Genomic DNA, 22,919 nt, shown 5'->3' on the forward strand with positions numbered 1-22,919 from the left:
GACATATATACCACGTCTTCTTTATCCATTCATCTGTTGATGGACATCTAGGTTCTTTCCATAGTTTGGCTATTGTGGACATTGCTGCTATAAACATTCGGGTGCACGTGCCCCTTCGGTTCACTACGTTTGTATCTTTAGGGTAAATACCCAGTAGTGCAATTGCTGGGTCATAGGTTAGCTCTATTTTCAACTTTTTGAGGACCCTCCATGCCGTTTTCCAGAGTGGTTGCACCAGCTTGCATTCCCACCAACAGTGTAGGAGGGTTCCCCTTTCTCTGCATCCTCGCCAGCATCTGTCATTTCCTGACTTGTTAATTTTAGCCATTCTGACTGGTGTGAGGTGGTATCTCGTTGTGGTTTTGATTTGTATTTCCCTGATGCCGAGTGATGTGGAGCACTTTTTCATGGGTCTGTTAGCCATCTGGATGTCTTCCTTGCAGAAATGTCTGTTCATGTCTTCTGCCCATTTCTTGATTGGATTATTTTTTCTTTGGGTGTTGAATTTGCTAAGCTCTTTATAGATTTTGGATATTAGCCCTTTATCTGATATGTCGTTTGCAAATATCTTCTCCCATTCTGTCAGTTGTCTTTGTTTTGTTAACTGTTTCCTTTGCTGTGCAAAAGCTTTTGATCTTGATGAAGTCCCAATAGCTCATTTTGCCCTTGCTTCCCTTGTCTTTGGCAATGTTCCTAGGAAGAAGTTGCTGCGGCTGAGGTCGAAGAGGTTCCTGCCTGTGTTCTCCTCAAGGATTTTGATGGAATACCATGCAGCCACCAAAAGAAATGAAATCTTGCCATCTGCGACGACGTGGATGGAACTAGAGGGTATCATGCTTAGTGAAATAAGTCAGTCGGAGAAAGACAACTATCATATGATCTCTCTGATATGAGGGAGAGGAGATGCAATGTGGAGGGTTTGGGGGGTAGAAAAAGAATACATGAAATAAGATGGGATTGGGAGGGAGACAAACCATAAGAGACTCTTAATCTCACAAAACAAACTGAGGGTTGCTGGGGGGAGGGGGGTCGGGAGAGGGGGGTGGGGTTATGGACACTGGGGAGGGTATGTGCTATGGTGAGTGCTGTGAAGTGTGTAAACCTGGCGATTCACACACCTGTACCCGTGGGGCTAAAAGTGCATTATATGGTTATAAAAAAAAAAATAAAAAGAATAAAGTGACATACATGACCCTGGACTTAGAAAATGTATCAATTAGGAAATTGCCTTGTGTACTATGAAAGGGCTTTGGCGCATTATTGGGCAGAGCAAATGTTTTTCCTGATTTTGTTTGTAGAAGTGGATTCGTTCCCAGGGGTCGAGCGTGGGGCGGGGCGTGTGCTGGGAAGACCTATCCTGGGAAAACCTGCCTTGGTCATACTGAGGCTTCAGGAACACCCCAAATCCTGTCCAAGCGGCGGCTCCTGCCTCAGGAAGACACGGCTTCATCTGATGAGGGGGGCAAGGGTGAAGACAGGGGCGCCCTTGAGCGAGGGCTCTTGACGGCAGGTTGGGGTCTGGCTCTGCACTGACACGGAGCTCCCCCGAGGCCTGCAGTGTCTCTTTGGTCCCTGCGCTGTCCCAGGCAGAGCGCCTGGGCACAAAGGGGAAGGCCGTGCCAGGCTGCTGCTGTCAGGAAAAGGAAGACCCCCCCCCCCCATATTCAGGCCCTTCCACAGACAACAGCTCTCTGAAGAGAATGACAGCTAAAAATACAGCACGGAAGTCTGGAGAAGGCAGTAAAAGGTTCTTCGTGAACGTCCGGATTTTCTGAGGGCAGTCTTTCAGCTCCTCTTGCTACAAACCATTTGTACAGGTGAGGCCCGTGTGGTGGGAAGATACAGGAGCAAGAGCAGGCAGCACTGGAACAGCAAGAATGTTCCAGGCGTCCTCCTGACCCCTCCTGCCCGAGAGCAGCTGGCTGGAGGGCCGGAGGCGCAGGGACGGCCGTGCTCCTCCGTGACGGGCAAAAGTGGAAGCTGATGCCTCACCCTGCATTTTTGCTTCAGATTCCATCCGCTTCTGTCGCCTACTCAACTGCCTGTACCAAGCAGGTGTAGGCGCGCTTCCTAGTGGGGGGTTAGGTTCGTCTGTAGGACGTCATGGTCTTCAAGGCTGAGGCCCACAGAGAGAGAGTCCTGGCATTGAATAAGCCACGTGCCAGATATGCCCACTTAAATTCCCTGTCTACAAAATAAATAACACTGAGACAATCAGCCATTTGGGAGAAGGCAAGGGTCGGCCCCCACCCAGAGTGGCCCGGTGTGTGAATGGTGACCAGGACCACTTACAACCAATATGGCACACACTGGGCACTATCGCTTACAGAGAGCTCATTAGTTCGGACCCATCACGACACAATATGCCTTCCAGGGAAAAGCAAAGAAGTCAGCTCCAGAAGGCACAGGTTGGGAAGAAGACAGACGTGCTGGGTGGCCTTGAGCGTGGTCTTAACGTCACGTCTCTGACCTTGGATTTTAACTCCTGAAAATAACATCATCATAATAGCCTTTCACAGGGTTGTCACAAGAATAAGATGAAACGATGGGTGCTGGAGAGCTGTGACAGTGCAGAGCCCACTGCAGATACTGCTGGTTTGGAAACGCCGCGCGTCCAGAAAGTATGCTAAGCAAAGACACTGAAGACTGCACGAGCCAAAGCCTCTCCTAGATGCCTGTTCATACGATCGTGCCGAACAAGCCACGGGATTCGTGTCTTGGAAGCGGGCTGCCCTCCTTTCCGCGGCAGGCAGGTTGGTCCATTCTGACCCGTGGCTCAGGGTGCTTTTGTAATAGTCACAGGATGTCTGGGAAGGTCACAATTAATAATGAAAGTGCAGGGCATTGTCCTCTGACTGGTGGGATACGTTGCCCGGGAGACCGTCTCAGGCAGAACAAGATGACTTTTTTTTATATGGAAATAAACAGGAGAATGTTTTTAAAGGACATAACCCCTACACTCCTCTCAAAGAAGCACCCTGCCCATTATTATAAATATTTTATTACTGCACACACATCCTAACCACTTCTTACGGCCGGAGCCACGGTGGTGATTTATTTCCATTTTGTGCCTCCATGGATTTGGCTATATGTCTGACACAGACACTTGAGCCCTGGAGGGCTCACAGTTGCAAACAGAGCTGATTTGCAGACCGGAGGATTGTTTGGAAATGTTTCCAAGTAAATGCATTTTGGCATGGGCCTTTAATTTCTGGAAACTTTGCTATTCACAGGCCTTGGGTTGTACACCCTCATTTTAGGACTTTCTTGATTTAAACCCCTACAAATACAGATGCCCTCTTTCTCAGCACTCAACTCCACTGACACCATCACACAAGATCCTTTTAATGGTGGTAATCCTGCAAAATAGAGAAACGTGCAGTTCCTGATAGGGCCTTGTAACATCAGAAAGATTTTCTTATTAAAGTCTTTGCCCTGAGGTTGGTTCTGCGGGTTGACTTTTAAAGTCCTCCCTTGGCAGCGGAGCCTGAGGACCCTTCTCTGTGCATTCGAGATGGAGGCAGCTGGGATGACAAGCGTGTGTAGGGCCAGGTGGGGAGGGCAAGGAAATTATTTTCATTACCTGATGAGCACAGGCCATGAGTGACAGCTGGAATGGACAGGAGATCTGGGCCTGTGTGTGTGGGAAGCCCCAGCCTGTTTTTGGGAGGGAACTGGGAACTGCCCCAAGCCCACAGGTGCCCCCTGCCCGAAGGCCCCTTTCAGAGTTTCTTGTTGAAAGGGGAAGAGTGACCAAAGGGTCCCCAAGTGCTGATTCCAGTCCTCTAGTCCCCGTGAACCCTGCGGGACAGCCAACTTTAAACCACTTCATGTAGATAATGATCTAGCTTGTGTTTAGAGGATAATTCACATGCTTGAGGAAGACTTGAAAAGAGCAGTGAAGTGGTTGTGATGGGCTAATATGTCATACGTATGGATAAAGGTATGTTAAACCATGAGCGGATGATTACATCAATAGATACTGGAAGGAGCGGTCCTCCATATGCAAATAGCACAGAGCTAGAGCAGCTACACTTTTGTAACTTCTTATGTTTTTCTAAGACATTACGTTTAGCCCCTTTCGACCTCTGTTAACCCAGTATTTGCTGATCACAAGCTCACGAGGGCACGGGCCTGATACTGGGGGGAGGGTAGTGATGGACACCCATGGTTCTTGCTCCATAAGGCTGGGGAGGGAGGCAAAGTGCAGGTCGTGGAACGAGTATGTCTGTCTGTGGCTGCACTGTCTGTTAGAAGAGATTTCATAAATACCTTTTAACACTGCTTTATTTTTTCCTGTTCACTACTTGCATCAACAAACCACTGCAATTCCCACATTTGGCGTGAATTCAAGATTAGCAGTTTTGACAAAACAGATTTCTTCTCTCCCACCCAGCCAAGTTCTTGTAGAATCTCCTCAACATTCTCAGAAGCCTGACTGCCCCATATAAGGCAGGGAAAGCAAAGTGGCCATGCTTTGGGCCACATCTGGCCTGTGGAGGTGTGAATTTGGCCTGCCCCATGTTTCAAAACATACAGACTTCATTTCCAATGTTTAGAAACTGTGAGATCACATGTAAAAAGCTAGATTTTTAAAAATTTCTCTGAATACACTAGGAAACCTGGCAATACTGAACATGTAAGAGCTAGCCCGGTAGCAACTGGTCAATTGTGATAATGTCAACTGCATTGTTATTAATTAAAAATTATTCTATTAATAATGCATGCCCCTGGAAAAAACTGAAACAGAAAGAAAAAATTTGGAATGAATAGCACACCTTCACCCCAACACGTAATATCCCCCTTCATTCTTCTACCAAGATGCAAGCTTCAATATGTGCGCGGTTATGCTATGGTTGGATATACAGAGGCTGCCCCTGCAACCCAAGCAACCCACAGTTGCTTGTTGGCCATAGTCCCCACACTCCCTAAAGTCCGACATCAGCCTGAGTCTCTTGATTACTGTTGGGATCCTCTAGACCTTTCAGTTTGCGACCCCAGCAAAACAGACCCTGGACTCTTTATAATGAGAACCTAAAAATGGCCAAACACCAGCTACTTGCCTGAGGATGTACCCACGCAGCACCCCATTGTGCTCTGTTTCTGGGGGCGGCTGCCACTGGACCATGATGGACTGATTGGTACGCCCGCTGGCTACGATATTCTTTGGGGGAGCACTGGGCGGCTCTTCAGGTAACATCAACCTAGAGATAAAATATGGTGAGCGAAAGAGATTAGCATCCGAGACAAACGGTCCCCATTTGCATTCTCTGTCTGGCTGAATCTGGAGCTTAACTATTTACCAAAATCAAGCGATGAACAAAGCAAGGCACACAGCTGATCAAACTCAGAGGACATGCATGAAATAGGTACAGCAAATCAACATAATAGAGAATCAGTTCAGCCAGCAAGCAAGAAGACACAGGAGGTGACCTTATTCTGTCTGGATAACCCACAGCATCTCCACTCCGGGAGGGGATTACAAGCCTGAGCGAGCCAGGCCGCCGGCCCACAGCCTGAGATGCCTTCCAAATTGTGTTTTTCCTTAGCTCTTTTAGTATTTCTCATACCAAACTCCCACATTTTGAAAAAAGTCACTTAGATCTCAACTCTCCTATGATTCAGGCCCCACCAATGCTCAGGTTGGTTGGGGTGGGCACACTGAAATGGGGTGAAGCCACGGTCCCAGGTCAGGACCATTCAGGAACGTGCCGTGCCCTGCCAGATGCTTGCTTGTCAGCATGGTGGCACCAGCTCCCGTCCCGCCAGCAGCCCGGGAGGACAGAGGGAGTGAAGACATGGTCAGCGCCTCATCTCGTGGATACCAAGGCCTGTGCTCTCAGAAATGCCTTGTGTTGGTGTGGCCAGAGCGTTAGGGAAGTTGGAGACATTTCCCTCTGAGCATTGAAGGAAAACCCAGCTAGTCCAACACACGAGTGACTCCCTTTCTCTCTTCCTTCTGGTCTTTTCTGTGCATGTGTGGCCGATATCACTAAAGGATGCGGGTTGACTCCTTCTATCAATGTCTTCTTGTTAACTGGATGCTCAGCCTTGCTTTTGGTCCCAGCTGCCCCGAGAGCCAACCGCGGCTGCGCAATCACACACCTGCCTGTCTCTGCGCTGTACTGGCCTTTGCCCACTTGATTCACGGCACACACCCGGAATTGATAGGTGCGAGCTGGAGTCAGGCCGCGCACGGTGACGCCTGTCATCTCGGGGCCGACATTTGACAGATGTACTTTCCATGGAGAGTCTGAAAGAATGAGCAAAAGGAATTCAGAACCACACAGGCACACATCTGAATAATAATAAGAGAATGCAAACTACATTTCCATAAGTTCTCTCATTTCGTTTCCAGGGCGGAGGGAATGGTTATCCCTGTTCCCCAGAAGTGGAAACCGAGGCTCGTGGCCACATGGCTAGCCGCTGGTAGCCACTGGGCCTGGCATTGAACTCCGAGACCTCCCGTCGTCCTCATGCTGCTGTCGACAAGCGAAGTGGCTTCTCCTTCAACCCGCATAGGGCAGTTTGAACGGAACCAAAATATTCCTCATTCTTGCGTTCCCTGTCAGCGCACACGGTGAGGCAGACTGCAGATTTGTCTCCCAGAAAAGGATGCCGCACATGTCACCAAATGATAAATAAAAACTATATTCATTAACATTTTAATAAAAGAGGAAATGAGCATGATAAAGACAGATGGGCTGTGCATTTTGCAACCCATCTGCGTGGCGGCCCATTACAGCGCCGCACCCCTCAGTGGCTTTGGCTGGAGACAGACGTAATGAAATTCGCAGCTAGTTTAGAGTATCTTTGCACCCAGCTTTCCGGCAGGTGTGCAAGAGCGACTCTGTCAGCCAAATGGGCTCTCGCCTGCAAGGCTTCAGAGGATTCTGTTGGGCTCCCACACCTTTGCGAGATTTTATTTTTTTTTTCTTTCGGTGCAGAGTTGAAACATGCTTTCTGGCCCGATCATCTCGTAGAATGATGCCCTGGAATGAACAGGACCTGGCAATGACTTTGAACACCCACTGTCACTTCTCATTTGGAATCGTCATGATGCCTGAGCTGCATTTGCAAGTTATCAGTGAAGTGAAATTGGGGGGAGGGGGCTCTTGTGGAAATCAAACCGTCTGTCCCCTTCCTTGGAAGTGGTGCCCGAATCCCTCTCCCGACACTGGAGATGGTCAGAGAGAGGAGAGCCATGATTTCCATGCTGCTGCCAGCCGCGGGCGCCCTCCACACGTACAATCAACACCTCTTCAGCAAAAACCTGCAGACCTAACTATGAGGATCACAGGTCTGTGCCGGGAGCTCATTGGGAACACATGCCGCTCCCTTAGGAGTCACCAAGAAAAAGCCACAAGCCACTCCGAAATGAAATGAGACTCAAGGGCAACTTGCGTTGGCTCTCACAGCCAGCCGTCTACCACGGAGCTGGAGTTTGGGAGCCGGATTCCGCAACAAAAAGTTATGCCGCTCTGGAGCGGGATGCCAGTTGGGCTACAAAGGCTGAATCTTTTTAATTATTTCGAATAAAGCTGCCTCCACAAATGGCTTTCTGGGAATGCAGTCTTTAGCACCAGCTGGGCATTTAAGTGTACTTGGCTTTTGATTCTCAGTGATCTAGGTAATCTATGTTGGATGAGGACCCCCCGCTCTTTCTGTTTCCTTCAGAGTGCAACGTGTGCATCCCCAGGGAACTACAGAATTGCTCACACTGATTTCTCTTCTCGCTTTGGGAGTCTGAGACCCTTCTAGAAGCATTAAACATCTCAAGGTGCTCTGGTCTGCCAAGCAGGCTCCCCTAGCCATTTGTACACATGGACAACGCAAGAACCTTCCCTCGCACCCCTGTAACTGCTGGTGGAGAGCAGCGCCTCTCCTTGCCAAGCCACACAGCAGTGGAGACACAGCTTCCCTCCAGAAGGCAGCTGGTGCAGAGCCATCACAGCCGACTACGTGTTTCCATTGACAGTTGTTCACTTTTGTTTGAGCTTCTTCTATAAAGCAGGGGGGAGGAGGGGCAAGTCAAAACCACAGGGAGATCCACATCACAACCACAGGATGGCTACTATAAAGAAAGCAGAAATGGCATGTGTGGGCTAGACGGGGAGAGAAGCTGGAACATTCGTGCCCTGACGGTGGGGATGTGAAATGGGGCTGCTGCTGCAGAAACCAGTATGGCGGCTCCTCAGGAAACTAAAGGTAGAACTACCGTATGATCCGGAAATTCTACGTCAAAATATACACCCCGACGAACTGAAAGGAGGGTCACGAAGAGATATTAGTTATGAACCCGAGTGTCCACTGATGGATGGACAGATGAACAAAATGTGGTCCATCCCTGCAATGAAATATTATTCAGCTTTGAACAAGAAATTGACACACACTCCAACAGGGATAAACCTTGAAAATAGGGCAGTCACAAGAAGACGGGTAGTGTAGGATTCCACTGATGAGAGGTCCCTGGAGGGGTCAGATCCACAGACGCAGAGGCGAATGGCAGCTGCCAGGGTGGGGGTTGGAGGGCGGGGGCAAGACAGGGAGTCACATTTAATGGATCCACAGCTTCAGTTTTGCCAGATGAGGATAAGAGATGGGTGGCACGATGTGAATGTACTGACCACTCAACTGGACATTTAAAAGTGGCTAAGATGGTAAAATTTTATGTTATGGTGTGTATTACCACAACGAAACATTTCTTTTTTCAATGTGGAAGAAAAAATGGGGAAATAACACAGCACTCCCAAGATTGGTATTGGTCTGAACTAAGAGACACGTGCGGACTTATCCTGTGCAGATCCAGGCCCCGGTGGGTACTGGAGCTGGATGGGCCCATCCCCCTCCTATTACCCCTGTTCCTCCTTACCTCCCTGCCCCAATCTGGGCCCTGGACGATCTGCCTGGCAGGGCTGGGCTCTTTCTTACTCACTGGGAGATGGCCCAAGACTATCGCATTCCTCAGCCAGAGGTTCATGCTCTATTTGGGAAGGTCTACACCACCTCCCTCTCTGGGCTCTGCATCTCCCTTCCCTCTGTGTCCTGAGTTAGCCAGCTCTGGCCCCAGGGTCCTGGTGTCTCTCTCCACCCGACCCTGGGCAGATCTTCCCTTTGCAGACTCTCTGCTTAGATGTTCTAAGTCAAGACAGCAACCTGCTTCTTGTGGGGACCCTGACTGAGGCAGTGTTCAATAAAACTCACCTCTGTCCCTCTCTTCCTGCAGATCTCAGTGCCTGTAAGCAAACGGCTTACCTGCTCAGTTACCTACAGGGTCCAAGGTCAGAAAGAAGCAAACTCAAAAGGATGGTGGCCAAGTCCACTGACAGAGCCCATGTGTGTCAGCACAGAGGGGACAGAGAGTGCCCCACGACCCCTCTCCTTCCCTCCCTCCCAGATTCAGCTCAGAGTGTAAACAGCCCCTCCTAGTGTGGAACCCTATCGAGCAGCAGCAGCAGCAGCGAGCCAGCAGATCTGAGGCCCAGCCCCAGTCTGACTCTGCAACAGGGCCTATTAATCTGCCCTGTATCCGGGGGCTCGGCTCAGTCCTCCGGATGCGTCTAAATAAAACTCTTTATTTATTCTCTTCCCTCTCCCTCATAGAAGATAAAAGGTCTGGCAGGAAGAGAGATTAAACTGAAAACTAATACAAATGAACCCGATCCATCTCATGGGCACTCTGATTTGTACTGAAAAAAGAAAAAAAAAAGTGGTTAGTGGAAGGGAAGGATTTGCTTCTTCACAAGTCTCTGAACTTGAAGCTTGCTGAGAACTGGTAAAATGTAAAGGGCAGGTCTGTCCCTGACAATCCGTAAGCAAAATCCCTTTAGAAGATGCTCCTCCTGGTCCTCAGAAAGGAGGGCTCTGAGAGGCTCCTCTGAGGGGCTGGGATGTAGAAGATTCTTTTGAGAAAGGAAACCATCCCATAAAAGTTTCAATAGCTTTTTTCTTCCCCTTCAGGGATGCCTCTTGCTCCTCTGATCTAGAAGCCGAAGGAAACTTGGTCTTTCCCAGTCAGGCTATTAAACAAACCTCCGCTCCACGCGGCCGTCACTAATCTTTCTCTTGGCTTCAAGTGCCGGAATCCACGAGGAGTTAATCACTCCTTTGCTCTGTGGATTGGTGAAAAACAGGCAGTTTTCAGTCGCCATAAATGTACTGGAAGCTTTTTTTTTTTTTTTTTCCCTCAATAAAAAGAACCTTACCGTGTTCTCAGTTAAAGGTATCTGAGGAAGGAAAAGACTTTTTCAAAGAAAGTTTTCATTGCTGGAGGGCCCGTAATTATTACTTAGCCCTAATGTCTACATGGTAGCCTGCTGTCTGGACATGCACTCATAGCTGTAACCATGAGAATCTCCTTGGGGAGGAGGCATTGTCTCCTTTCATATGGGTCAGGAAACGAAGACTCAGGGAGGTATAAATACTGTGCCCCTGGCCTTACACGCTGTCACTTTCCAGACTCGGGGGCAGACCGAACATCACCAAAAGAGCAGCTGGGCCTCCAGCGTCTCCTTGTGAGATGCAATGGGAAGTACCAAGCAACAGCCAGGCACCACTGACACAGACACACACACACACACACACACACACACACACGATCCGAGAAAACACACAAAATCAAAAACTGATGTAAATTCCTGCCTGTCTCTGGGCAATTAAAGAGATGCAGGAACAAATTAAATGACATCATGAGGAAGCAATCGGCATGGGACATTGTGGGACATCCAGATGCCCTGGCCTCTTCATCAGACGAGAGCAGGGGAAAGGGATATGGGGCTCTTGTTGATCAAGAGATAGAACCACCAGAGCGATGGATGCACCTTGTCTGGATCTGGATTTATATTCAAAAGAATCAACTACAAGCAGTCAATTTTTAAAAAAGCATTTGAAGAGGACACAAAGAAATGGAAAGACATTCCATGCTCATGGATCGGGAGAACAAGTATTAAAATGTCTATACTGCCCAAAGCAACCTACACATTTCATGTAAGCCACATCAGGATGCCAACAGTATTTTTCTCAGAGCTGGAACAAACATTCTGAACACCTGTAGGGAACAACAGAAGATCTCAAATAGCCAAGTAATCCTGAAAAAGAAAAGCAAAATTGGTGGCATCACAATTCCAGACTTCAAGCTCTATTACAAAGCTGTGATCATCAAGACAGTATGGTCCTGGCACAAAAACAGACACATAGATCAATGGAACAGAAGAGAGAGCCCAGAAATGGACCCTCAACTCTATAGTGAACTAATCTTCGACAAAGCAGGAAAGAATGTCCAATAAAAAGACAGTCTCTTCAACAAATGGTGTTGGGAAAAGTGGACAGCAACATGCGTAAAAATAAAACTGGATCATTTCCTCATACCACACCCAAAAATAGACTCAAAATGGATGAAAGACCTAAATGTGAGACAGGAATCCATCAAAATCCTAGAGAAGAACACAGGCAGCAACCTCTTTGAAATCGGCCATAGCAACTTCTTTCTAGATACATCTCCTGAGGCAAGGGAAACAAAAGCAAAAATTAACCATTGGGACTTCATCAAAACAGAAAACTTCTACACAGCAAAGGAAACAATCAACAAAACTAAAAGGAAGCCAACAGAACGGGAGAAGATATTAATGACATATCTTTTTTTTTTTAAAAGATTTTATTTATTTATTTGACAGAGAGAGAGATCACAAGTAGACAGAGAGGCAGGCAGAGAGAGAGGAAGGGAAGCAGGCTCTCTGCTGAGCAGAGAGCCCGATGCGGGACTCGATCCCAGGACCCTGAGATCATGACCTGAGCTGAAGGCAGCGGCTTAACCCACTGAGCCACCCAGGCGCCCCATTAATGACATATCTTATAAAGGGTTAGCATCTAAAACATATAAAGAACTTATAAAACTCAACACCCAAAAAACAAATAGTCCAGTTAAAAAAATGAGCAGAAGACATGAATAGACATTTTTTCCAAAGAAGACATCTAGATGGCCAATAGACATATGAAAAGATGCTCATTGTCACTCATCATCACAAATGCAAATCAAACCTGGAATGAGATATCACACTAGTCACAATGGCTAAAATCAACAACATAAGAAATAATGAATGTTGGTGAGGATGTGGAGAAAGGGGAAATGTCATACACTGTTGGTGGGAATGCAAACTGGTGCAACCATTCTGGAAAACAGTATGGAGGTTCCTCGAAAGGTTAAAAATAAAAATACCCTACAAGCTAGTCATTGTACTACTAGGTATTTACCAAAAGATACAAAACACAGCTTCAAAGGGGTACCTGTGTCCCGATGTTTATAGCAGCATTATTTACAATAGTCAAATTATGGAAAGAGCCCAAGAGTCCATTGACTGATAAATGGATAGACAAGAAGTGGTATATACATGCATGGGAATTTTGTTCAGCCATAAAAATGAATGAAACCTTGACATTTGCAACGAGACAGAGCTTGAGAGCATAATGCTGAGTGAAGTAAGTCAGCCAGAGAAAGACAAATACTGTATGATTTCATTCCTACGTGGAATTTAAGAAATGAAGCAAATGATCATGTTGTGGGGAGGGACCAAGAAACACTCTTAACTGTAGATAACAAACTGGGTGTTGCTGGGTGGGGGGAGGTGGGCCGGGCGACGGGGTAACTGGGTGATGGGCATCAAGGAGGGCACGTGTCCTCATGAGCACTGGGTATAGTATGGATGTGATGAATCACTAGACTCTATACCAGAAACTAATATTACACTGTATGCTAACTAAATGAATTTAAATAAACACATAAAAAAAGCAATTTGGGACATATAAATATGGACTGAGTGTAAGATGATATTAAGGATTACCATTAATTTTGCTATATGTGATGTCATTTAGTTGAGCTAAGTATAAAATCACTTAAAGTTGAAATGACATAATGTCTGGGATTTCCTTAAAAATACCCTAGCAAAACAAAACCAAAAAAAAAAAAAAAAAAAAAAAGGTGGGCACTCGATGAAACCAATATGGTAATATGTTGATGGTATCAAAAATGAACGCATGAATACCTTTGTGTATGTGTCACTTTTCACACTAAAAAGCTTCTAGAAAGTGACTGTTTAATCACAACTTTGCCAGCATTGAGCACTGTGACCATCTTAACTCATGTTTGGTAGACGAAAAATGCGATTTCACTGATGCTTTGCCTTATATTTTTTACTATGAATGAGAATTAACTTCTTGCATGAAAACAACTTCCCCTGGGTTATAGAGCATTAAGTGGAAGACTTAAGATGCACATTTATTATTTTCTTAATTCTGATTCCACTGTGGTTTTGGCTACAACAGTCTGTGTACTGTGTCTCTTAAAATATAAGCTTTAGGTTATAATAATAATAATGTACATAAAAATAACACCCATTTAAATAGCCACCCACAAGATAAACTCCATTGTTTCGATTTTACTCACTGTTAGATCCTTCATACCTAGAAGCGTGCCTGATGTGGAGCAGGGGCTCGACCAGTATCTGTTCCGTGAAAGAACGTGCAATGTCCTGGGCCCTGGGGTGACTTCATATGTACACAGGTAACCTTCCCAGAACCTCGTGGCAGGTATGATCACCCTCACGTTCATATGAGAAAAGGAGACACAGAAGGATGGAATCACAGATCACAGTCTCATCTTTCCACCTTGGCAGGAACTCCCAGGTCAAGGCGACTTTGCTCTTTTCGACTTCTCATTACTGGTCACAGTTAGTATTGACTCCTGCAAGTCAAGAGCCTGGTCCCAGGGATGACCCAGAAGCAGAGCTACACTCTTGGCCCAAAGCTTCCGAGAGTCTCAGCCATGCCACACTCGTGAGAGGCTCTCCTTCCTCATGCTGGTTGTTTAGAATGTAAGTGCTCTGGGTTTCTCAGGAAGATACTGCACACTCAGGATGGGTGAGAATCAAAGCCTGGGCACAAATTAAGTTGCACTTTCCAATGGTTAAACGCCTCTCCAGCATCAACAGTGTTAAGGCTGGCTGATGGCACGTACCCCTGATTGGAAGGGACAGGAGTGGTACTTGGCTTTTGTGTTCTTCGTTTTAGAACGCTAGAATGCTGGTCTAATCACTAGAAAAACATCCCCAAGCCCCAACCTAGTGATGTCCTACAAAGCACCTAACCTGCACTCCTTAAAACTGTCAAGGTCGTCAAAAATGGAACGTCTGAGAAACCGTCCTGCCAAGAGGAGCCCAAGCACTGCTAATGTGGTGCAGTGTCCCGGGTGGGATCCTGGGTCAGAACTGAGTGAATGTGAATAAAGCACGGACTTCAGTTAATAATAAATATGTCAATATTGGTTCATTCATTGTGACAAATGCACCACACGGATGGAAGATGTTCCCAAGATGGGAAACCATGTCTGGGCTTTTGGAAATTCTCTATCTTCCCAATAACTCTGCAAACCTGAAACTATTCTAAAATAAACCAGAAGAGAAGAAAAGGCCTGTCTGTTCATGCTGGAGTGCACCAGGAAAGGGAGGGACAAGCTGGGGCAAGCAGCGTGGGACCCGTACTGGGAGGCCCTGTGCTCTCCGTGGGAGAAGAGAATGGAGCTGGGTGTGCGAGTGCACACAGTTCATGCAGGGAGGCATGCACAGCAGGCTCAGAGCTGCTGCACAGCTGGGTTTCAAGCCACTGTGACCGTTCCTGACGCTGGAGCCCGTGATGATGGGCTGTCCCACTGTCCCAGATGCAGCTCACTTCATCTCTCAGAGTTTGAGGGCCTGTTGTCCATGTGGTGGAGTGACAGCAAGGGGCCATGTCTTCCACAGCTGTGAACAGCAGTTGCTGAGTGCCCTCATGGTCAGAAGCTGGCGTCTGTTCTGGAAGGCGCAAGGACAGATGGGCCTGGAGCTTCCGGCCCACATTGGCACAGGTTCTGTGTGAGGCTTCACAGAGACCCCTGGGGTTCTGAATTGTTTTCCTCAATGAGAGCCCCAAATGACATGAGCCATCCAAAACCCAAGTCTTACCCACGGCACCATATGCCCATGAAGTGATGAGAGAAGGATTAAAAAAATATATATATCTCTATATCTCTATATCTATATATAAAATATTAATTATATATACAACTACATATAAATTTCATATACATATAAAAATTATCTATATATGTATGAAACACATCACAAAAATACATATATATTCATTAACAAAAACTTGGAAAATAGAGTATAAAAAAAATGAAACCAAACAGGCCCAGGTACATTCTACTGCTTTTTAAAAACCATTTTCATGACTTCTCAAGCACTCTCTGCAATTATCTTCAAGTTTTTCAGACTCTACTCTGACCTACGTTTCAGTGTCCAGCTCACTGAGTCACTAAAATTAATTTGGTGGGATGATCACTGTTTGCTTCTCAACATTCAAGTGCCCTGAACGTCCGGTTGTCACGAGAACTAAGAAATGTGGCTTCAAGGCCCAGACAACCAGTCCTTCCCACCTCCGCATGGCTTGGCTGCTCAGGCCAAAAGTCAATCCCTGCCCCAAGCTCCTTGTCCGAGACAGGCTGGAGAGGGGACTCAGAGGCAAGCTCAGCGGGCAGTACAGAACGGTGTCTCTTGGCTCATTCAAAGCTCAGCAGGACATTCCAAGAGAAGCACAGATAAAAACTAGTTCTGCAAAGGGTAAAGACGACTCCGGTTACAAAGTGTTACAGATGAATGGATACAGAAGATATGGTCCATATATACTATGGAATATTTTGCCTCCATCAGAAAGGATGAACACGCAACTTTTGTATCAACACGGACAGGACTGGAGGAGATTTTACTGAGTGAAATAAGTCAAGCAGAGAAAGTCAATTATCATATGGTTTTGCTTATTTGTGGAGCATAAGGAATAACACGGAAGACACTGGGAGATGGAGAGGAGAAGGGATTTGGGGGAAATTGGAGGGGGAGACTGTGGACTCTGAGGAACTAACTGAGGGTTTTGGAGGGGATGGGGGATGGGAGGTTGGGTGAGCCTGGTGGGGGGTATGGTGGAGGGCACGTATTGCACGGAGCACTGGGTATGGTGCATAAACAATGAATTCTGGAACACTGTAAATAAATTAAAAAATAAATAAATAAAAATTAAAAATAAATAAGTAAATAAATTAAAAAACAAAACAAAACAAAACAAAAGAAAGTGTTACACGACTGAGAGGCCTTGACTTTGTAGTTGTGCTGCAGTGTCCTGCTTGGCGGGTGGAAGGCGCATTGGGAGGATGGGCCATGCTTGCGACACGAGACAACAAGGTCCTCAGGACGGACAGGACGCCATGGAGCCATCACACATATCTAGAAAGTGCACTGAAGCACAAGTTTGGAAGGATTCTGTGACTCGGACCTGCTCATGGCAACCCTGGGAAAGAAGCCTGAGTCACGGGATGGATGGTCACAAACTGCAGGGTGTGGCGGAGGCCACCAGAGAGACCTGTGTCAGGGAACTCCCTGACCTGGGAGTGGGGCGGCAGCAGGGGCTCTCTCCTAAGACAAGGCCCCAAGAAGCAGACAGTTAAAGTATAGTTTGGCGCCCCCCCACTTAGGGAGAGCTTTCTCTGTTGGAGATATCATCAGAGCAACAAAAAGTGTGCAGAGCCAGAGGGAAGAGGCCCCAAGTGTGGCCTTCAAGGTCGAGAACGAAAGCACTGAGCATCTGGGAACTAAATGAGTCTCCCTGCCCCCACTACAGAAAGCGGCCAAAGCAACACCAGGGATGGGCTTTGGGACATTATGCTCTTCACATCCAAGGGACTGGAACCTATGCACTGTGGGTGAGACCTCAGATGAGACCTCAGTTAGGCTGCAAGGGGATATGCGCTCCTGGATAGGATAGGGGTGCTGAGCAGGAGAAGCCATCTGCTTCAGAGAGGTGGAGAGAAGTCAGGGGATTGGAAACAGGGATTGGATAATTCCAGAACCGGAGGGGAACGGGGCTGTGGGCAGCAGCCACATCATGATGGCGGCGGTGTGCCCACTCAACGGGTCGGATCTTGGAGAGCTCGAACTTTGGCTGGCTGGAAGCAGGCGGCCCTCTCTGCATCGGCACCAAGCAGACATAGCAGCGTGTGCGACAGGCTTGAAAGGGCCTACCACAGGGGAGCCCCAGCAAAGGCTGCAGCACTCCCCCCCACCCCCGCCGACGTCTCCCTGGAGGGCAGGGAGCGGAGAGGGCGAGAACCCCCAGCTCCCCACCTCAGCCCCTCTCTGGGCCCACGGCACAGCAAGAGAACCATGATGAGTGTCGGTGACACAACTCTGTCTTCCCGCACGGATTTTAAAATAGGAGCAAATGCCATTAATGTGAGGTTCAATATGCAAAAGCCCCAAGAAAAATGAGCTGAGACATAAAATACTTCCTAACTACTCTGAGGCTATTAGTAGATACCTGCGTGAGCTATGTTTCAAAGACAGCATTAAAACGATTGGAAGCATAAAGAACAAAGTCTCTGCAATTTTGGCAAGCAAAACAGCGCAAAGCCTGTCAGCTTTTAAGCACATAATAGCAAGCGGGGATGAAGACGTCAAACACGGGGTGCAGAGCCAGGCGGGAGTGGCTTGCACTCGGGAGCAAACGAGCTCATGGGGAGCGGGGTGCGAGGCAGCTCCCGGGTGCTGGCTGAGAGGACTCTGGGACCGCAGAACAAAGAGCTGAGCCGCATGGCTTAGAGTTATCCCTGTGATGGACAAGAGAGCCCTCCTGCCTCCCCGAAGATTCTAAGCCCTGGAGAATGCCCCCCAGAAGCTGGTAATAGGCCAGCCGCTGACAGAACATGCCAGAGGCCATGGCACTGTCCTGTGCCCAAGAAGACACAGGCTTGGGGAAAGTGCCCCCTGGAGCCCAAAACGTCCCCTGGGACTGGGCATGCTCTAGCCAGGTTAGCTGATGACCCGCCCAGGACAACGCCCCTTAGTGGGCTCGCAGATCCCAGGCCCAGCCCCTGGCCTCCCAGGGGTCTTCGGCGCCCGTCCTTCCAGGGGCTTCAATCACCAATTCAGAATAAGCAACCTTCCCACTCGCTCCGGCTGCCTCTGTCCCTCACACCAGGACAGAGCTGCCCACACACCCTGCCAGGTCCGTCTGCCAGGTTCAAGTTGGTTCTCGCGGCATCGCTCAGTGACCTTGTATGGCCCTCTGGGGATCAGGACTGTGGTCTGGCCTCCCTTGGTCTCTGCATGTGCATGTGCGAGTGTGTGTGTGTACACACACACACACACACACACACACACACACACACAAAGAAGCTTTTAAAAAACATTTCAACATCTGAAGTGAAAATACACATAATATTGAATACAAATGAAAATGAAAAATAAATAAACCCCAAAATAAAAAATAAACCCAAAATCATTAAGGAGGAGAGAACAGTGCTGAGCCCCTGGGAGGCAGTCCAGCTAAGCACTCAGTTCCGACTGCTCTGGGTTTCCTGGAGGCCAAAGAGAAAAGTGACATGCCGGACGGCAGAGTTTGAAAAGAAAGATGCTAAGTCGCCGGAGAGAGACAGGCATTGTCTCGGGGAGACACCCACCGTGCAGATCCCTCTGGCCTAGAAACGAGTATGGCATTAACTTGTGGAAGATAGTGTTCCTTTCAAAGTTAAGGGAAAATACATTAATTTGGAGTGTGAAGCTCAGGACCCTGGCATCATGATGGGGACCAAGGCCCTCGGCGTGTCATCTTTTAACTGTGGAGGGCAGGACCTCAGGAATTCACCTAGGGGCTATGGAGCCAAGGACGTTCATAAGAGGAAGTTGTAGGATATTGTTACATGGAATATTGCTATTTTAGGAATAACTGGCTCGACAGAAGAAATTTCCATATAGATATTTTAAAAATCCTAAGAACCGTGAATAGGAAGAATGTACTAGATCATGAAGAATTGTTTCAAATCAAGATCCTGTTCATTTATATGAGCAGGAACAGGCTGCAAGGGGAACGAGGCCTGCTGAGTGCTGGTCCTTGCTGGAGGAGGACGGACTGAGAAGGGCCACAGGGGAGCCGCCCAGCAGGTGGAAACATTTTGTACCTTACTTGAGGCAGGAGTTATGTGGTGTACGTTTATTTGTAAAAACTCAATTAAGATCTCTGCATTTCATGATATGCAAATTATTTACCAGTATTTACCAGTAAAGCTTTAAAAACAAGAGGAAAACTTAGAAGAACCTGTATTTTATGCTTGTGTTGAACTATCTAACCAAATACACAAGTAATGAAAGAAATAACAGAGGAAAATATCAACAGATTTAACTGTGTAAAAATCAAATACTTCCGTATGTCAGAAAGTAATACATAAAAATTAAGAGTAAAAAGCAAACTGAAAGAATATGTGTCATACATGACAGAGAAAACCCTAAGGCTCTGATACAAAAGCAGAGGAAAAGAAACGGACAGATCATAGACAGGAAGTACAGAAAGCCAAGGAACTTGGAAAAATGTGTTCAATAGGACCACTAATCAAAGAAATGCAAAATAAAAATCTTCTGAGTGCAGACATAGGAGAGTGGCTTTGCAAGCTTGGGAGGAGGAAAAATATTCTTACAAGTTTCCTTCTAGGTATTTTCATTGGTTGGTGCCCTGCCTTCGCTGTGCCCTCAAGGCCTGGTCTGCCCCCAGGGTAATTCAGCACCACTGGAACAGGAGACCTGGGTCGGCGCTCCCCACCCCAGAGCAGACCTGGGACAGCACCCCCCAGAGCAGGAGCCCTGGAAACAGTGCCCCCCCTAGAGAAGATCTAGAATAGTGCCCCCCAGAGGGGAAGACCTGGAGAGAGTCCCCCACTCCCCAGAGAGGCTCTATGACAGTGCCCACCCCAGAGAGGGAGACCTGGGACAGCAACCCCTCCCTCCAAGAGCAAGACCTGGGAACAGTGTTCCCTGGAAGGGGAGACAGGGGACACTGCTTAGAGGAGATGCTACAAGGAGTTGACTAGAGACAGAGTGGCAGGGATGGGGAGAGAAATCCCGCAGCCCTGGATATTCAGCCGGTGCAAGGATCCACGAGCCGTGCCTTGTTGCTAAAGCTAACGGGCAAAGCAGTGAGTAGCTGGAGATAAGTCTGGAGAGGCAGGTGGCAGCTGGATGACAAAGAGCTTTATGTATCACGCTCATCAGCCTAGATCTATTCTTTAAGCAATGAAATGTCTCTGGTGGAATCACGGCTGGTTGTGTGGCCTGAAGATGGCCTAGGGACCAGTCTCCAGGCCATGCAGAGCCCTGTATACTCTGCGGGAGCAGAGTACATAGCCAGCACCACTGCAGCCCCTTCTCTGAGGGACCTCTGAAGGGTTTCTAGCAGGGGCTTCACTTGGGCACATGTGAATTTCGAGGGCTCCCACTGATGGCCCCGGGGAGGGCACACTTGAGGAAGCGAACTGGAACGGCTCGTCTGATGGGGTGAAAACTAGTTAGGGACAGAGGCTCCAGGAACAGAGAGGGCAATGGGTTGGAGAAACATTTATGAGGTAAACCTTACTATTTGCGGGGAACAGAGTCAAAATGATGTTTGTTTAACTTGAGAAGGAGCAACTTTGGGGAAAACATGACGAGTTCTGACAGTTTGAGTTTGCTGAACAAACTCATGGGACAGCTGGGCGAGGATGTCTGGGGGACATCTAGTCACATGAATCTGGGGTCCAGGGCCAAGGTCTAGGTCACAAACACGTTTTAGGGGACAGCCCACTGGCAACAGGTGAGCCCTGGGGAGAAGAGGAAAGGAGGTCTCCAGACAAGTCATAAGGAATGGCCAGAGGATTGGGAGAAGAAGGGCTAGGAAGCAAGAAGGTGGCGGGAGATCAAGGGCATGGGCTGCACAGCTGTTGGGGAGGACCATGACTGCTCCCTGCACCTGCCCTTCAGGACGAGGAGGCTCTGGTCTCTGCGGAGAAAAGAGGAGGGCAGGGCTGGGAGATGAGGAGGAGGAGGGATTTTCGTGAAGCGGAAAGAGTCAGGAGGGAAGGAGAACTGGAAGATAGAGGGCATCAGGCATTAATTCCTGGAGGATGTGGGACAGAGGGGCTGGTTTTCATCTCACAAGGGACTGTCGTGATTGCTGTCAGTTGCTGTGCTCCAAGTAAGCTCTAGATTTCTATTAGTGTGCATGCCTAACTTTAATAGTAACAATTACAAAGTTACCTTATATTTTAATTAAATTCAAGTATTGTAAGATGTGATGGTGAAACCACAATTGTGAACACCTGGATCTATTAAAAAAAGCGAAGAGAAGAACGAAGCCCCGGGCTCTGCATAAAGGTGCTTGTTCCCCACGTGACTGCTCATGGGGAGACGTGCGCTACGGTGTAAAAAAATTCATAGGAAAGAGACAATCTTTCCAGCTGGAGAAAGACCTCAACTCTTCTATTTCAGCAGTGGAATAAATGCCTTAGCGCAGCTCAGGGAACATAGGCAAAGGGCTCAGTTTGAGGATTAGATTAAAACAAGGTTCGCCTCTCCCAAAGATCAGGGTTATCGCGAAAGCTCATTCGATGAGTACGTGTGATTCTCATACTGTATGAGGCCAACTCACGCATCTGAAAGGATACATTTTTTTTTAAAAAGGTAAAATTGCGGCTCTCATCCAAATACAAAACGAACACATGCTAAAGATTTTAGGCAGCTCATTAATTCAGGAAGGAACCAGTAAGGTGCTCCGACAGGATGAAAAGGGAATTCGAAGTGCACACACTCCAAATGAATTTGCAGATAGATGCAAACCCGGTTAATGTCTACAGAGTGATAACCAGTTACTGCAAGACCCACTTATAACCCAGACAGGATTTATTTGCATTTCTATGGATGAGAATCATTCGCATTACCCTTCAGTTCTGTCCGAGCCGCGGAGCTGTGGAACAGCTTGTGGGCATCTAGAGACAGCCAGCCCCGAAGGCTGCCGGATGAGACGCCCGGTAATGTGGGTTTGATCTGTCTCTGAGTCCACTTCAAAGCCCTCACAGTTTCTTCTGGCAGTCTCCTGCCTTGTTATCATAATCATCTCAAAGAAAGATTATTCTTGATCCAACTCAACAAGCACTTAAGAGACTGGGCCAAATGCTCTAGCTGTTCACCAGAATTCTCGACCCGTTCACTGTATCCTTGCTATCAGGCTCTCTTAACCCAGGACCTCCAGGGTCCCCTTGCCTGCGGACCCCGTGTGCTCTCAGCCCTGCCAGGCAGGTACCTTGAACCAGGCCTTCAGACGCTGCTGCCCTCTTTGAACCCCCACTCAGTGAGGAGAATGATCACACCCCACAGAGAGGCAGTCCTCTGGGTGCCCATGAGGCCCAGTGTGCTCTCCGTGGAGGGTTTCGACTCTAGGCAAGTGCACAGACAAAGGCTCAGCGGAAGCTGCAGAGTTCTGCTTCATGAAAGCTCTGGAGAGGCCCTCTGGTAATGGCTGGCGTGTGGTGAGGGCAGGTGTTGCGAAGGGCCTGCCCCCGCCACGGAACCATGCCAGTTTGGCCCCTTGCAGGAGCCACGGTTTCCAGGAGAACGGCATACTGACCGGCCTGTCAGGAGGAGCTGGCTGCAGAGAGTGTCCCAAGTAGCCGGGTGGATGGAGTTATTTCGAGTCATCTGCTGGCACAGTGCAGAACGTAGGCCAGATACCATTTCCATTTTAGTGTATTGCTGCTAAGCTGTTCTTTCTAACCATAATTAGCCAGCATGTTCAGCTGTTTCTTAAGGGCACTGCTTCCTAGTAAAAATAAAAACCAGATCCTTGGCACAGGGGACAGTGCGGGTCTTCCTGTTTGGCGTGGCAGAAACAAGGCCCACTATGCAACCGGCAAGGCTGTGAACTGTTTCGGCAAAGCCCATGGAAGTATTTTGCACAGTAGAAATCGGAATCAGCACACAGATAAGCACATCTTTCCACTCTAGGTTCTTCATGTAATAATATTTGGAGCAGTAATAGTAAGA

General features: G+C 47.9%; 1 protein-coding gene across 2 annotated transcripts in view; it reads right to left on the reverse strand.

Annotated features, from left to right (window-relative positions):
- Positions 1-22,919, reverse strand: part of SDK1 (sidekick cell adhesion molecule 1) — an 888,974-nt gene that overhangs the window by 179,850 nt on the left and 686,205 nt on the right. For both annotated transcript variants that reach the window (XM_047713403.1, XM_047713402.1), the window contains exons 15-16: positions 6,106-6,253; positions 5,064-5,204 (exon numbers count right to left, since the gene is read on the reverse strand). In XM_047713403.1, coding sequence (XP_047569359.1) covers positions 5,064-5,204; positions 6,106-6,253 — 289 coding nt within the window. The remainder of the gene's footprint in view (positions 1-5,063; positions 5,205-6,105; positions 6,254-22,919) is intronic.

Source organism: Lutra lutra, chromosome 18, assembly GCF_902655055.1.
Source record: "Lutra lutra chromosome 18, mLutLut1.2, whole genome shotgun sequence".
Taxonomy (NCBI): Eukaryota; Metazoa; Chordata; class Mammalia; order Carnivora; family Mustelidae; genus Lutra; species Lutra lutra.